At 35.2% G+C, this 17,733-nt stretch overlaps 1 protein-coding gene across 1 annotated transcript; it reads right to left on the reverse strand.

Moving 5' to 3' along the window:
• Window positions 1–238: 238 nt before the first annotated feature.
• Window positions 239–928, reverse strand: LOC126891071 (uncharacterized). Its single transcript, XM_050660249.1, has one exon. It carries the CDS (start codon window positions 926–928, stop codon window positions 239–241), a length of 690 nt encoding a protein of 229 aa, XP_050516206.1.
• Window positions 929–17,733: the final 16,805 nt, after the last annotated feature.

The following is a 17,733-nucleotide window of genomic DNA, read 5'->3' on the forward strand; positions in this document are numbered from 1 at the left end:
TGTTGTAGTTTCTTTCCAGTAAACAAGCACTGATTAAGAGAATTCTGATTTCCAATTCGAGCAGAAGCGTTAAATACAACTCGCAACTTGGTAGTCAAACTATCAGGTTTTAATACAGCATGGTGAGGAATATAGTAACAAGATATTGGACGAGAAGTTTCTGACACAAGCTGCATATGATGCAAATCCAAATAATCTTTCATAAAGGTACAATATTCCTGATAAACACTTGGATTTTTCAAAAGCCTTTTTTTAAGGAAAGAAAACGATTTACAGCTAACTCAAACATTCCTGGAAAAACAGGAGATAATTCCCTGAAAGGTAGAGCAACGGTATAACGACCAGAGCCGTCTCGACAAACATTCTCAACAAAATTTTTCTCACAAAGAATATCTTCAGGAGATGAACATTCTACTTCAGGAACAGTTTCTAAACTCCAAAACTGCTTTACAGACTCCTCCAACGAAACCATTTGATCCACGTGACAAAACAACGAAGTGGCAGATGTCATAGGAACCGAACTACAGGGACCCATAAGGACATAGCCAAAAACGGTATTAAGAGCATCAGGCATACCTCTAGGCGTTTGAACTTTACCTTCTAATAATAACTGAGAAAAGATATCAGCTCCAAGCAATAAGTCCACCTTACCAGATAGATGAAACCGAGGATCTGCCAACTTTAAATTAGCAATATAAGACCAATGCCCAACATCCAAACTAACAACGGGTAGGTCCTCACAAATTTTTGGCAACACAAACGCCTCACAATTAAAAATAGGATCCACTCTATCCACAGGTTTTATCTGAAGATCAACTCGACCAACCATTGTACTTTTTATAGCACCAATACCTTGTACCGATAAGGTAGCAGAAGAATGTCTAATACCTAACTGACGAATACAAGACTGAGATACAAAAGAGGTCATGCTGCCCCATCAATTAAAGCTCGAACAGGTTGATACAATCCACAACCATCCATAATTTCTACCACAGCAGTAGCTAACAAAACGCTCGAGTTTTTTGAGGTAACACTACCTAATGATGCAGCATGTGAGCTCAATGTTCCAGTATTAACCTGAGCATCAGAAGAAGTAGTAATCGGAGCGGCAGCAACAGAAGTAGCGCCGTGAGTGGCACTTTCAGAACTTTTAAAATGTAAAAGACTATGGTGGGATGAATTACAATGACCACAACGAGAGGTGACACTACAACTACGAGAATCGTGTTTTTCTAAACATTTAAAACAAATACGCATTCTCTTACAAGCGTTGTAGAAGAAAAAAGAATAAAAATTTGTTTAACGTAATCAACGATAAAATTAAAAATACAAATAATCAACGATCCCCTGGTCAAGCTGCCACTGGCATAAAGAGAACGCAATTTTAACTATAAATAAATTCAAATAGCTAATATTTTGTAAGTTTAATGACCTAAACAATTAAATTTAATAATTTATCAAAAAACAAGAATTTTTATCAAGCGGCCGCAAACTGACTTTAAAATTCGAAACTTACAAAATTCTATGTACCTATTGAATACCTGTAAATTCATTCAAGGTCAACATTACCTGCTACACAAGAAAAGAAGCAAAAACTGTACGCAATGTTTTTTGGGCGTAATTTCAAAATGCAAATTTTATTATATTATTCAAAATTAATTGTTAACAAGCAATATTGTATACAAGCGAGGAAAAACAAGCCACCCCAACAATAATTGAACAATTAATTATAAAAGCAATAAAGTTTAAATTCTTTAAAAAACCGACTATCAAAACACCTCAAAAAAACAATATCCACGTTCGAAGTGACCAAAATGTACGATCTTTGATGTTAGGATCTCAAATAGGGGCTGATTCTTTGTTTTCTAAAGGAGTTCTGACACCGGTTCAATAAAAAACTCAAACTTAAGCAAAAAAAAGAAATAGAATAATTAATTAAATGAGGCGCAAAGAGGTCCACTTACCAATTCAATCCCTGCATTTGGTCTTCAAGAGGGCCCTCAGCTGCATTTAACACTGCACCAAGTCCATACACAAAAAAGCCTTACAAGCTAGGCTTTTACACCGGCAAACTAGCGAGCCGTTGGTTGAGTAGCAACTTACGAGCTGTTGATTGTAGAGCAACTCGCTTCTCTTGCTTTTGACGAACACTACAAGGCTCCAGTTTTTGCACTCATTAAAGCAAACCTCTTTTCTATCGCGATAAAAGGCAAAAATAACTAGAGTTGGGACCATTTGAAAATTTAAATAAAAATACAACAGATACTATATATTACTGTATTTGTTATTTTTATACCTCTTTAATTTTTTGAAATAACATGCAGTTAATACTGTTTGGCATGAAAACAATTACCATGTTCGGGAGATAAGTTGACACACGTGAATAAATAATACGGAGATAATACGATACATGAAACAAAATTTTGTCAAAAGCACTTCTTTTTTTAATTAAATGAAATAAACAATATCTATAGAATTCAGAATTCAGAAATATGCTTTATTGTCACTGAAAATTATACAATTTTATGGACAAAGCTTAACATAGATTCACGAAAAAGATATACATAACAATAACAATAAATACAATTTTATAAAATTAGATAAATCGTCAATAAAAAAAATATAAATAAGTTAAAAAAGTGAAGTAAAAAAACAAAAACCAATATATTGCAAAATTACTATAAATTGCAAAATTGAACATACAACGTAATATAATAAAACACAAACAAAGGAACTAATAAGTTTAAGCTGCTGTATGTGACACCCAAATATATATAAATACACTTTAGTTACTTGTACATTACTGTGATTTCTTAGTTAGTCATTAAGAAACTCTTCTACTGAATAATATGGTCTTTTAGATAAATGAGCTTTTGTCATTTTACGGAACTTGAGAAAGGATGTTGCAGATTTGATTTGTAAAGGGAGATGGTTGTATAGTTTTTTTGCGGAATATAGTAAACAGTGCTAGTCAAAAGTCCGTACCCCCCCCCCTCGTATCTTTTGAACGGTTATACTTATAATAGTGAAATTTGGAGGAACGAAATAAACGGATGTAGGCGTCTTAACTAGTCATGACAGGTGACGTAATAATGACAGATGACGTTGCAGCGCCACCATGACAGATAATTTTAAATGGGACCTTATGGCAAGTGATACCTCGTTTCAAAGGTATTAAAAATACCTATTTAGTCATACTAATTTTGTTTGAGTTTAAGCTAATTTTGATGAATAAATGATATAATATACAATTTGAGTTTCGCATTTAGTTAATAAAAATTTAAACTTCCGCCTATGATTACTTGTCAAAAGGTTTGACGTTGACGTAAAAACTATTAGAGAACTGAAAAACGTGAACTTTTTTGACAAAAAGAACATAGGCGGACATTTGAATTTTTATTAATTAAACGCGAAACTACAATTTTATATTTATTTCATTTATTCACCAAAATCAAAATCAATTTATATCCAAAAAAATTAGTATGACTGAATAGGTATTTTGAATATCTTTCAAACGAGGTATTACTTGCCATAAGATCCCATTTAAAATTATCTGTCACAGTTGCGCTGTAAAGTCATCTGTCACTATTACGTCACCTGTCATGACTAGTTAAGAAGACTACGTCCGTTTATTTCCTCACTCCAAATTTCACTATTATAAGTATAACGGTTCAAAAGATACGAGGGGGGGTACGGACTTTTGACTAGCACTGTAGATTTCTTTACTAACTCAGAAGACGGGATCGGTAAATAGACATCAAAAGTTGAATTTCTGGTGGAGTAGTCATGATGAGGCCTTGCTGGAAAGACCTGCATGTGTTTACGAATTAAGCAAACAGTTTCTAAAATATACAAAGATGGAAGAGTTAAAATTTCGTGATCTTTAAAGTAACTTCTGCAATGGGTTGTTCTTCTGAGGCCAAACAGATATCTTATTGCTCTTTTTTGTAATTTGAAAATAACATCAAATTGGGCAGCTGTACTAGACCCCCAAAAAGGAAGACCATATCGAAGATGAGACTCGAATAAAGAAAAATATGTTATTTTAGAAGATGCTAAATTGAGTTCCTTCGAAACAGATCTTATGGCATAGCAGGCCGAGGCGAGTTTCTTACTTAACAAATCGATATGAAGGGACCATTTGAGATTGCTGTCTAAAAGAATACCAAGAAATTTTACAGAATCAACGGTAGAGATCTGGCTGCTATTCACAAGCAGGGGTTGAAGAGTACCTTTATATGATAATGCTACCGTTTTATCCACGTTAAAGAGTAAATTAGAGTCAGACCAGGTTTTTATCGTAAGAAGATCAGAAGTTATAGTTGCATGAAGAGTTGCAATAGTTGAGTTGCTTCAAGTGATACTGGTATCATCAGCAAAAAGAAAATTTTTTCCATCGATTTTTAAATTAGTGATGTCATTTATAAAGATCAGGAAAAGTAGAGGACCCAATACTGAACCTTGTGGTACTCCACATATAATGTTTTTGAGACTAGAGTCAGTATCATGTGCTCTAACCAATTGTTTCCTATTATCTAAATAAGATTTGAACCAATTCAAAGAAATACCTCGAATTCCATAATAATTAAGTTTTTTAATCAAAATGTTGTGATTTACACAATCAAAAGCTTTGGAATAGTCACAGAAAACAGTGGCAGTATAAAGATTATTGTTTAGTGCTTGGTAAACCTCGTGAAGTACAGAAAACATGGCATCAGTTGTACATTTATTAGTTAAGAAGCCGAACTGATTTTGTGATAAAATATTGTTATCAAAAAGAAAGGACATAAGTCGGATTTTTATGAGCCTCTCAATAATTTTGGAGAGTACCGGTAGTAGGGCAATAGGTCTATAGTTGCAGGCATTAGATTTTTCGCCACCTTTATGAAGAGGAATAATAACGGCTGTCTTTAGGCACTCTGGAAATTTACCGTTTTCAAAGGAATCATTAATTAGTGACACGAGGAGTTCTAACACATTATCTGTGAGATTTGAGAAGATTTTTATGGATAGTCCATCAGTACTACAAGATGATTTGCTTTTGATACTATTGATCGTTTGGATCAATTCAGATTTATAGATTGGTCTTATAAAGAATGAATTCGAGACAATTTCTGAATTAGGGAGATAGGAAATGGGATCTTGTTGAGACTGAATAGTTGATGTTATATTTTTACTCACGTTAATGAAGTATTCGTTTAGATTTTCAGGGTTTGGAAGGGCAAATGTTTGAGCTGCGTGGGTTTTATTTCGAAGATCGTTTATTATGGACCAAGTTTCTTTTGCAACACTTTTGGAGCTTCCCAGACGATTTTGATAGTAGGTTTTTTTAGCTGATTTGATGAGTTTTAGGTATGTGACTCTGTAATTGGTGATATATTGAGTGACAGAGGAAATGGGATCTTGTTGAGACTGAATAGTTGATGTTATATTTTTACTCACGTTAATGAAGTATTCGTTTAGATTTTCAGGGTTTGGAAGGGCAAATGTTTGAGCTGCGTGGGTTTTCTTTCGAAGATCGTTTATTATGGACCAAGTTTCTTTTGCAACACTTTTGGAGCTTCCCAGACGATTTTAATAGTAGGTTTTTTTAGCTGATTTGATGAGTTTTAGGTATGTGACTCTGTAATTGGTGATATATTGAGTGACAGAGACGTTGGTTGTAAATTTCTTGATATAAAGTAGTGAACGCATATTTTTTGCTGATATGCGGATACCTTTGGTAGCCCAGGGTTTGCGACGTTTTGGCTTAATCGTAATTAAAGGAAATGCCTTATTGAAGATACAGACAAGCTTCTCCAAAAAATCACTGAAATTATAGTCCACGTCCGTAGAAGGAAAATGCCAGTCAGAAGTTAAACATAAATTTTGAAATTTATGAAAATTCCGAGTGGAAAAAATCCTACCTAAACGTCGGGTTTTCGAGGAGGGTTTGCTGAAGATGTTAAATTTCGTATATACTGCTTCATGATCCGATAGTTCCGCATTAATAACTGTAGAGCAAACATCAAGGGGTGAGAAGTCGGAGACAATATAATCAATTATGGTAGATGTAGTTTCTGTAATCCTTGTACGAGAATTAACGTGCATTGAGAGACCATATGATTCAAATATGTTGACCAAGAACATTTGGGTAGCACAAGCAGCAGCATAATTTATGTTGAAGTCTCCGCATAGAATTTTTCTGCTTTTGTGAGGCAAGTCATCTAACAAATTTACCAGGTTCTGAAAAAATAGTTCCACGGAAGAGTCAGGTGATCTATAGATGCAAATAATGTAAAGATTAAGATTTTTATTAAAAACTAAGGAAAATTCAAAGAAGGCTTCATTCAACAAAAAGTCATATTTTGTTATCAGAGAAAAATCATTGTTTGCAGAAAGAATTAGGGTGCCTCCATGAGCTGAGTTTGGACGATCATACCTAGCAATTGTGGTATATTTCTCTACAAAAAAGGCTCGTTGACTGCAAGCCAGTGTTCTGTAACAGCAACTATCTGGGGAAATCCTAATTCCTCTAGAAACAAAAACAATTCGTCAGTTTTATTTCTTATAGAACGAATATTAATCAGAACCATACTAAAGTTGTCATCACTAAAATTATTCGAGGTTTCTAGTTCCTCAGAACACGTCGTATTATTTAAAAATTTCGTCTTGGAGAGCTAGTGGAATAATAATTTCGGTGACATTCCCTTGATTTTTGCAGGTGAATAATTCTTTCCGAAGTGAGAAAAGACCTAAAAGCAGCAAGATCAGCGTCTACTTCATCTGCACCGATTCTATAAGCATCGTTGAATTCTAGAAGAATTTTTCTTAGATCTTCACTCTTAGTCGGAAGTCCTTCGGAAGCCAGAAACAGTTTAACACTTGTGTTGGTATACCCATCATAAAATAATACTGATGCAGGTTGGTCGTGTAGAAAAGCAAGATGAATTTTAATGGCCTTCAAGATATCCGGTTCCCTTAATCTGGCTAAAAGATATCGACTATTCGAGTTATTGGTCAATCTAACTCTTGGTGGGGTCAAAGGATCCAGATTTATCGATGGTTCTAAAGTATCCTTCTTAATGAAATTAATATGAGAACGGAAAGGATCTTTAGATTTGCACATTGCAATGGCCTGCTTGTCTGTCAGTATATTTGTGGTATCAACTTCATTCTTGTTGTTACTTGGAATGGTAATTGGATTTTCCAAGCTAACCGTGCTTCTGATGTTCTTCCGATTTATATCTGTCTCAGATGAAGTCGTTGGTTCGGAGTATAAGGATTCTGTAGACCACTTAACATATAAAACAAAATGAGTAAACAAAACTAACGAAAAACGAAACTCAAAGGATCATGAGTGTTGTACACTTAAAATGTTTTGGAAAAATTTTATAAATCCTGTAGCGATCACGCTACTAATTAAATTACTTTAATTAAAATTGGATTAAAATATACCCCTCTACAAAATCCTTGGGTGACGCCCGCGAAGATCCAACTACGATTTTTCGGTACACAGGCGCGCCAATAGAAAGAAAGTCGATGATTGTCGATTTCTAGTTTAGTTGGTCACGAACTCACAAAGAGGCAACACATCGTCATTACTTAGGTGACGGAGTTTGGGCAAAATTGGGAAAATATATAACTAAAGACCTCGAACATCAGCCAATAACCCATACTAATAATAATCAAGCAGTAGTTATATCTGGAGGCTTATTTACAAGAAAGGAAAAAGGTTATAATACCGCCGATGTGTTGCTTTGCTCAAATTCCGTCCCGTAGCTACTTGTCACATAGACACTTAGCCTAGTCAATTTATATAGATTGTATCATCATTTAATGTGCCATCATATAAATATGTGCCAGTTACTGTAAGCAGCTAGGGTATGGGTTACCCCTAGAGTTACTTTTGATTGGATTGGATAATACCTATTTCACAACATCCAGGATTGGATTTATCACCACAGCAGCCCACTAGTTTTTGCCGTGCCAAGAGGAAATTCATTCCTATCTGGACCTTTTTAAATAGGACTTGTGGTTAAGATAAGTTGTTTAATCTTATTATTTACATATTTTGGGTACTCTATAGTTGCTTGCACTGTAAACTTCTTGTATGCATACAATTGAGGTAAACTAGGTACATATTTCTTGATAGATAGGGTTTTAGGTCGTTGGTTTTTTTTGATTTAATATAAGTAGTAGTTTCCAATAAATAAAATTAGGTCTTGTTCAATAATCATTATAAATAATAATTGTAGCTTAAAAATTTGATAGGGAAGGGGTCGTTAAAGGTTTGTCGCGGATTTCAAATAGGGAATATGTTTTGTAGGTTTTTACATTGTATATAAAGAGTAACTGACCAACTCATTTATACAACTCATTTATATCACTCATTTATATAACTCATTTATATAACTCATTTATATAACTCATTATATATTTACTTATTAGTGTTTTTGGCTAGGTGAGATCTTTATTATTTTTGGTAACTGTAGCGTTCTTGTTGTGGATCTCACTCTAGCGTAGTTCAATTTAGGAAATAATTACTAACTTTTTAGTTGTAAGGACTTAGTGCTATTCTGACGGACTTTTGCTTTGGATTTTGATTTTAATACCTTTGCTTGGCCAGTGATAGTGGATAATTGCTTGTTAAGTGGCCTTTGCGGTCCTATTTGATCTTTTCCCCATCCACTATCACTGTTATCACGTTGCGTTATATGTAAATTGTTAGTATTTAACATTTATTATTAATATATTTGTATGTATTAAGGTTGGTGTTTTATTTCAGTCTGTATTACCAGTATATAACATAGCAAGACAAGATCAGTATTTAGTATTTTGTATTTCAGGTGATTGTAACCAGTGTCATAGAGTTACCGTTGTTCGTTACTTCAAAATCTCGAACCTGTCCAACTTCTTGGTTCTGAGAGCCGAGTTGTTCGTTCGAGTTGGCGCCCTTTTTTCTTCTTCTTTCTTTGTTGTAACTCGATATTATTTTATCTCTAGCATTCTTATCTATTTTCCTTCCATTTTTGTATTAACAGTCTCATTTCCTTCCTAGTTACTATCATTTCATTACCAAATTTTCTTCTCATATCTCCAAAGCCAATATTCGGTATATTGAAGCTAGCCGAATACTCATACTTGAGATTTAGTGTCTCTCTGCCCTTTTGATTTTTTTTTCCTTCTGAGCTAAGCCCCTCTTCTTTTGTCTTAAATCTCTTATCATTTATTTTACCCATCTTTATTCAGTTCTTCTCTTCAAAAATCTCTATACCCAGAGTATAGAGGTTTCAATTGGCGCCCAACGTGGGGCCAATATGTACCTAGTTTACCTCAATTGTATGCATACAAGAAGTTTACAGTGCAAGCAACTATAGAGTACCCAAAATATGTAAATAATAAGATTAAACAACTTATCTTAACCACAAGTCCTATTTAAAAAGGTCCAGATAGGAATGAATTTCCTCTTGGCACGGCAAAAACTAGTGGGCTGCTGTGGTGATAAATCCAATCCTGGATGTTGTGAAATAGGTATTATCCAATCCAATCAAAAGTAACTCTAGGGGTAACCCATACCCTAGCTGCTTACAGTAACTGGCACATATTTATATGATGGCACATTAAATGATGATACAATCTATATAAATTGACTAGGCTAAGTGTCTATGTGACAAGTAGCTACGGGACGGAATTTGAGCAAAGCAACACATCGGCGGTATTATAACCTTTTTCCTTTCTTGTAAATAAGCCTCCAGATATAACTACTGCTTGATTATTATTAGTATGGGTTATTGGCTGATGTTCGAGGTCTTTAGTTATATATTTTCCCAATTTTGCCCAAACTCCGTCACCTAAGTAATGACGATGTGTTGCCTCTTTGTGAGTTCGTGACCAACTAAACTAGAAATCGACAATCATCGACTTTCTTTCTATTGGCGCGCCTGTGTACCGAAAAATCGTAGTTGGATCTTCGCGGGCGTCACCCAAGGATTTTGTAGAGGGGTATATTTTAATCCAATTTTAATTAAAGTAATTTAATTAGTAGCGTGATCGCTACATTATAGCATAACCCTAGTGTTTCGGTTAATTCATTTCCTTTCTTTAAGTCAGCTCCAATTCATAATTGGGGTGTACATTTTTCTGGTGGTTCGAATGAAAATGTTGTTAGTTTCTTAGAGAAAATAGAATGTCTGCGTCTAGCGCGTGGGAACAGTGAAGATGAGTGCTTTTCATCAGCAGGTGATCTTTTTAAGGATTCAGCCTTTACTTGGTACCTCAATAATCGAGGTAGTTTTACTTCATGGCAAGAGTTAGTTGCCAAACTTAAGTCTGATTTTCTTCCTTACAACTATGAAGACAACTTATTAGACGAAATTAAATCCCGGAAACAAGCTCCCCAGGAGAAAGTCACCATCTTCATCAATGAAGTTGTCAGTTTGTGTAAACGTTTGGAAGTCCCTCTTTCTGAGTCCCATATAGTGAGAATCATTAAGAAAAATTTGTTGCCGTCTTATCATCCTAGTCTGGCACTCACTGACATTCTCTCGATTGCTGATCTTACAGAAAAATGTAAGAGGTTAGAAGAAGTTTTGTCATGGTCTTCTGAACCTATATCTAGTGTCCCAAGTCAGTCAAATTTCAGAAATCAGGAATCAACCTTTACTGATAGGCAAAATTATTCTCGGTCTGGTAATATCTCTACTTTTAATTCGAAGATTACCTGTTGGAATTGTCTTCGGTCCAAACATCGGTATTCTGAATGTTCTGAACCTAGAGGTCTGTTTTGTTATGGGTGTGGATGTCAAGGTGTACGTAAGAGTGAATGTGAATTCTGTTCAAGAAATGACAGAAGGGGTGACTCCCACTCCTCATCAAAATACAGGGAACACTCTAGAAAATCCTCAAGACCTAGAAATCAGTTTCTCGAGTCAGGAGGTCCATGTCTCAACCACCCAAACATCCCAACCTCCACCGAAAGACAAAAGACCACGGAACGGCAGATACCAACCGAAAAGAGGACGTTAGTTGACCATGTCCTTTGTGATTCTTCTGTAGTTTCTCCAAGTAATCCCTTATCTTCCCTCATTGATATTGACATTAATTCATTATTAGTTAGAAAAAACAAGGATAATCGTCCATACCTTGAAATATCTATCTTAGGACATTCTTGTTTAGCTTTACTGGACACAGGGTCCAATATCTCTATTTTAGGTTCTTTAGGTCTGGAATTTCTCCAGAATTCTAATGTTAAGATAGGAATGGATGAGAGTTTGCAAGTGACTACAGCTGATGGTCAGGTCCAACCAATTTTAGGTCAGTTCACAACTGAGATTTCTGTTAGTTCATGTAAAAGGATGATTACATTTTTTGTTATACCTTCTGTTAAGAATTCAGTTATCCTAGGGATGGATTTTCTGAAAACTTTTAATAGTGAATTGAATTTTTCTGAATTTTCTTTATCTGTCTCTTCTTTTAATATCTCTTGCGTTGATGCAGGTAAAGATATGAGTAGACTTAATGCTCAGGAGTTAGAGCAGTTGAATAAGGTCATTAAATCATTCTCTTCTATCTCTTCGAAGAATCAGTTAGGTAGAACTCACCTCATCGAACACCACATTGATGTGGGTTCGTCTAAGCCCTTCAGGCAATACCAATATCCCTTGCCTCAAGCCTGGCATGAAAGCTTGGTAAAGGAGGTGGAGGAAATGCTTAAGCTTGGTATTATCGAGCAGAGCTCGTCTAGCTTTTGTAGTCCCTTATGGATGACAAAGAAGAAGGATGGGACTTTTCGTGTCTGTTTTGACGGACGTAAACTTAACAGCATTACGATGAATAGGGATGCCTATCCTATACCTCGTATAGATATCATCCTCACCAAGCTACAAAATGCTAAATACATTTCATCCATCGACTTAAAGAAGGCATTTCTACAGATCCCATTAAGCGAAGAGAGTAAGAAACTTACGGCTTTTGCAGTAAGTGGCAAAGGATTGTACCAGTTTACTACAATGCCTTTTGGTCTGGTGTCTGCTCCCCAGACTATGTGTAGATTAATGGATTTGGTAATAGGTCCTGCTTTAGATCCCTATTGTCAATATTATCTTGATGATATTCTAGTCATTACTCCTGATTTCAACACTCATATCTCTGTATTGCAACAGTTGTTTCAGCGTCTAAAAGATGCAAATTTGACTATTAACTTAGATAAAAGCAGCTTTTGTCGTGATTCTATTAAGTTTTTAGGATATGTTGTAGATTCACATGGCTTACATACTGACCCTGACAAAGTGTCAGCTATTCGTGATTTTCCTGTGCCTAAAAATACCACCCAGGTTCGTCGATTGTTAGGAATGGTGGGTTACTATAAAAAGTTTGTTAAGTCTTATTCTACCTTGTTGTCCCCTATTACTGACTTACTTCAAAATAGGAAAAAGGGACAAAATATTGTGTGGACTCCTCAAGCTAATGAAGCTTTCATTAAAATCAAGGAGGCTCTCACCAACTCCCCAGTTATGGTAGCCCCAGATTTCACTAAGCCTTTCTATTTAATGACTGATTGTTCAAACACAGCATCTGGTGGTGTACTCTATCAAATTGTAGATGGAGAAGAACACCCTATAGCCTACACCAGCAGGAAATTAAATAAAGCCCAGAAAAATTATACGACAACTGAAAAAGAGTTGTTAGCCATAATTACGGGTATTGAGCATTTCAGATATTTTCTGGAAGGTCGTTCGTTTACGGTCATAACTGACCATAGTAGTTTGGTGTGGTTACAGAGTATGAAGAACCCATCTCCTCGTTTGGCTAGGTGGATTTTAAAATTGGCACAATATGATTATAAAATTGTTCATCGTAAAGCTGCAGGTGTAGTAGTCGCTGATGCACTATCTAGAACTTTTGATATTAACTTGTTAGATTTATCTACTCTACAACCAGATGACTGGTATCGAAAAATGTTGGATGATGTCCAGAATGTTCCAGGTAAATTTCCTGATTTTAAAGTTGAGCATGGTGTTTTATATAAACATGTTTTAAGTTCTATGGATGCCCTTACGGGAATGTCTGAATGGAAGATAGTCGTTCCAACAGCAAATAGAGCAGAGGTTTTGGCCACTTTTCATGACCATCCTACTGCAGCTCATTTTGGCTTCTACAAAACTTACTGTCGTATATCTGAACTGTATTACTGGCCGAAGATGCGTCAGACTATTCGTAGTTATCTCGCCCGATGCAAAATTTGTGCTACGTGTAAGTCGACAAATCTTCCCCAACCAGGTTTAATGGGTAATTATCGACGGATTGATTTTCCATTCCAACTTATATCTTTAGATCTTATTGGTCCTTATCCTAGGTCGTATAAAGGTGCTCAATATGCCTTAGTAGTTGTTGATTACTTTACAAAATTTCCTTTGGTGCATACTATGTCTAAAGCAACTACTTCAGCCATTATCAAGTATCTAGAGAATGAAGTTTTCCTAATTTATGGTGTTCCACAGATCGTGTCTTGCGATAATGGACCCCAGTTCACAGCCAAGGCTTTTCGTGATCTCATGTCTAAATATAATGTACAAAAGATCTGGTACAATGCGAACTATCATCCTCAAATTAATCATACTGAAAGAGTAAACAAATCTATCGTTACTGCTTTAAGATCATATTCATTTCCTGATCAGAGAGCTTGGGATACTCATATCCACTCTATAGTACAAGCTATCAGGACTTCTTCTCACGAAATAACCAAATGTCCTCCATCGTACTTAATGTTTGGTCGTCATGTTCCTCTTTCTGGTGATTATTTTGGTAAAATCTCAGAAAATGCCACTAATTTTCCTGCGATATCAGATAAGTTACACCGCTTAGAAGATATTCAGCATCTTCCTGACATATATGTGGATGTTCGCAAACGTTTGAAAGCATCTTATGACAGAAATAAGTGCCGTTATGACCTGAGAAAGCGAGCCTTATCGTTCAGAGTCGGAGATTCCGTTCTGAAGAAAAATTTTGTCAAGTCAGATAAAGTGAATTTCCAATCTGCCAAGTTGTGTCAAAAATACATACCTTGCACTGTTATTAAGGTTATCTCCCCTTTGATTTATGAGTTGAAGGAAACGTCCACCGGCAGGAAACTAGGAAGGTTTCATGTCAAAGATTTACTTGAGGATAAGACTGTAGGTCCACATAACTTGTCTGACAATTCAGATGGTTCATCTTCAGATGAAGATTAAATTGTGAGGGCCAGTTTGTTATTTATGATCTATTTATCTATTCTGTTTACCTGGTTAACATCTGTTGTTATGCCTTTTATCTTATTTTATCTTATATTATCTTATCTTAATGTTGGTTAATATCTTAGTTTATGGACTTGTTCATTTTGCTGTTGGTTGTCTCTGAAAGTCCAAACTATATATCATAGGAGTGCAGGATGGATAATGGGAATTTTCCCCATCTTGAATTCTGGGTTAGATAGATATTTATAGGGATAGTTAGGAAACCGTTTCTATAATATTTTCTTTGATTGACGGTTGCATGAGCTCGTGGACCATGGCCATAAAGCTTATGCATTCACTTACTTACTGTGTCAGGGTTTAGCGTGGGTTCAGGACTGATCACCCTGGACTTGGGCATTTCACTTGGCTCAAAAATATATTAATATCTATAAGTTGTTCCTAGAGTATCTCTTAGGTTGAAATTAGAATGTGTCATGTAGAATTGGATCGTTCTGATATTCAGCAGTAAGTCAGTCTGTTTAACTTGGTTGTCATCTCCTATGCTGTTATCTTTTAAATGATTTGAGTTTTAACATATCTTATTACCGTAAGTTTGGTTACCTGTCTCTACCACTTGCTTGGATTAGTGGCTGTGAGTATGTGAGTTACCTTATTTGTCTCCCTACTGAGCATTATGTTAGTAGATGTTCTTCTACCTTAAATATGAAAAGGTAGATGTGAGTTTATCTTTACCTTTACCTGAAGTGAGTTTATCTTTACCTTTAGTTTGAGTTTATCTCGTACCTTTACCTTGATGCATTTATCTTTATCTTTACCTTGAGTTTATCTCGTACTTTTACCTTGATGAGTTTATCTCTTATCTATATCTTGATTGAATGTATATCTTATCTTTATCTTGATTATTATAAAGTCCTAAGAATCTGTCCTTCTCTGTGCTTGTCGTGAGTAAAGAATTGGACCACGTCAATAGTACAGTTTAGGTATTACACTTAGGATTTTTATTACCTTTTACCTTTTGTGCATACCCTCTACCACGAGTAGATGCGGGCTTGCCAGTATCTTTACCTTTTAGCATACCCTATACTATGCGTATAGTGCGCTTGCTAGTATCTTTACCTAGATTGTGTCTTCCTATCGCTACGAAAGCAAGTAGACGTTATGAATTATCTTTTACCTTGAGTTTTAGATGTTGATATCCGGAACCATATCATATATGTTTAGGTTTGTAGTAATGTAGTTTTAACTGGTCCTAATGAATTAGTCCCTCATTGAATTCTGGGGTGATTAATAGAATTTGTTCGCTCTAGTGTCAATGTTGGGTAAAGTTAATAGGATGCGTTTAGGTTAATTGTTGTTTATGGTTCTTAGTTATATTGTGTTGGGGGTTGTTAATACACACCTGTAATTTAGTTTTAATCATGGGTTTACTAACACTTGAGAATGTAGATAGTAAGTAGTGTTAAGAGTTAACTTACTCTATAAGGTTGTATAATTATATTTAGAATGTTAGTGATTAACGCGTAATTATTTGTTTTTCTCTATCTTTGGTTTTACTAAATTAAAGTAAATTATCTTGTTGAATAACTTATGTCAGTCAGTTACGTATGTCGGTTAGTTACACATCCCTTCTATGTTCTATACTTTCTGCAAGTACCATTAAAGATATCTCGCGTGGCCTCTATACTGTCTGTATGACTTCGTCCTGATTTTTGTTCTGTCTCCTCAGCAAATAGTATGGCTGTTGAGCCTACCAAAATTATGGTTTTATACCACAACGTTTCTCCTTTACCGTGTCCATCCTCAGGTTCGCCTAGCGTCAGTTAGTTCTGGAAAATAAAAAAAAAGGAAACTTGTAGAGTTTTCCTTTTTTTGCTGGAGAAGAGGGAGAATGTAGCGATCACGCTACTAATTAAATTACTTTAATTAAAATTGGATTAAAATATACCCCTCTACAAAATCCTTGGGTGACGCCCGCGAAGATCCAACTACGATTTTTCGGTACACAGGCGCGCCAATAGAAAGAAAGTCGATGATTGTCGATTTCTAGTTTAGTTGGTCACGAACTCACAAAGAGGCAACACATCGTCATTACTTAGGTGACGGAGTTTGGGCAAAATTGGGAAAATATATAACTAAAGACCTCGAACATCAGCCAATAACCCATACTAATAATAATCAAGCAGTAGTTATATCTGGAGGCTTATTTACAAGAAAGGAAAAAGGTTATAATACCGCCGATGTGTTGCTTTGCTCAAATTCCGTCCCGTAGCTACTTGTCACATAGACACTTAGCCTAGTCAATTTATATAGATTGTATCATCATTTAATGTGCCATCATATAAATATGTGCCAGTTACTGTAAGCAGCTAGGGTATGGGTTACCCCTAGAGTTACTTTTGATTGGATTGGATAATACCTATTTCACAACATCCAGGATTGGATTTATCACCACAGCAGCCCACTAGTTTTTGCCGTGCCAAGAGGAAATTCATTCCTATCTGGACCTTTTTAAATAGGACTTGTGGTTAAGATAAGTTGTTTAATCTTATTATTTACATATTTTGGGTACTCTATAGTTGCTTGCACTGTAAACTTCTTGTATGCATACAATTGAGGTAAACTAGGTACATATTTCTTGATAGATAGGGTTTTAGGTCGTTGGTTTTTTTTGATTTAATATAAGTAGTAGTTTCCAATAAATAAAATTAGGTCTTGTTCAATAATCATTATAAATAATAATTGTAGCTTAAAAATTTGATAGGGAAGGGGTCGTTAAAGGTTTGTCGCGGATTTCAAATAGGGAATATGTTTTGTAGGTTTTTACATTGTATATAAAGAGTAACTGACCAACTCATTTATACAACTCATTTATATCACTCATTTATATAACTCATTTATATAACTCATTATATATTTACTTATTAGTGTTTTTGGCTAGGTGAGATCTTTATTATTTTTGGTAACTGTAGCGTTCTTGTTGTGGATCTCACTCTAGCGTAGTTCAATTTAGGAAATAATTACTAACTTTTTAGTTGTAAGGACTTAGTGCTATTCTGACGGACTTTTGCTTTGGATTTTGATTTTAATACCTTTGCTTGGCCAGTGATAGTGGATAATTGCTTGTTAAGTGGCCTTTGCGGTCCTATTTGATCTTTTCCCCATCCACTATCACTGTTATCACGTTGCGTTATATGTAAATTGTTAGTATTTAACATTTATTATTAATATATTTGTATGTATTAAGGTTGGTGTTTTATTTCAGTCTGTATTACCAGTATATAACATAGCAAGACAAGATCAGTATTTAGTATTTTGTATTTCAGGTGATTGTAACCAGTGTCATAGAGTTACCGTTGTTCGTTACTTCAAAATCTCGAACCTGTCCAACTTCTTGGTTCTGAGAGCCGAGTTGTTCGTTCGAGTTGGCGCCCTTTTTTCTTCTTCTTTCTTTGTTGTAACTCGATATTATTTTATCTCTAGCATTCTTATCTATTTTCCTTCCATTTTTGTATTAACAGTC

The sequence above is a fragment of the Diabrotica virgifera genome, chromosome 9, assembly GCF_917563875.1.
Source record: "Diabrotica virgifera virgifera chromosome 9, PGI_DIABVI_V3a".
In the NCBI taxonomy this organism is placed as follows: domain Eukaryota; kingdom Metazoa; phylum Arthropoda; class Insecta; order Coleoptera; family Chrysomelidae; genus Diabrotica; species Diabrotica virgifera.

Excerpts from the sequence above, each read along its gene's own strand:
- LOC126891071 (XM_050660249.1), bottom strand. The coding sequence starts at position 928 with ATGACCTCTTTTGTATCTCAGTCTTGTATTCGTCAGTTAGGTATTAGA.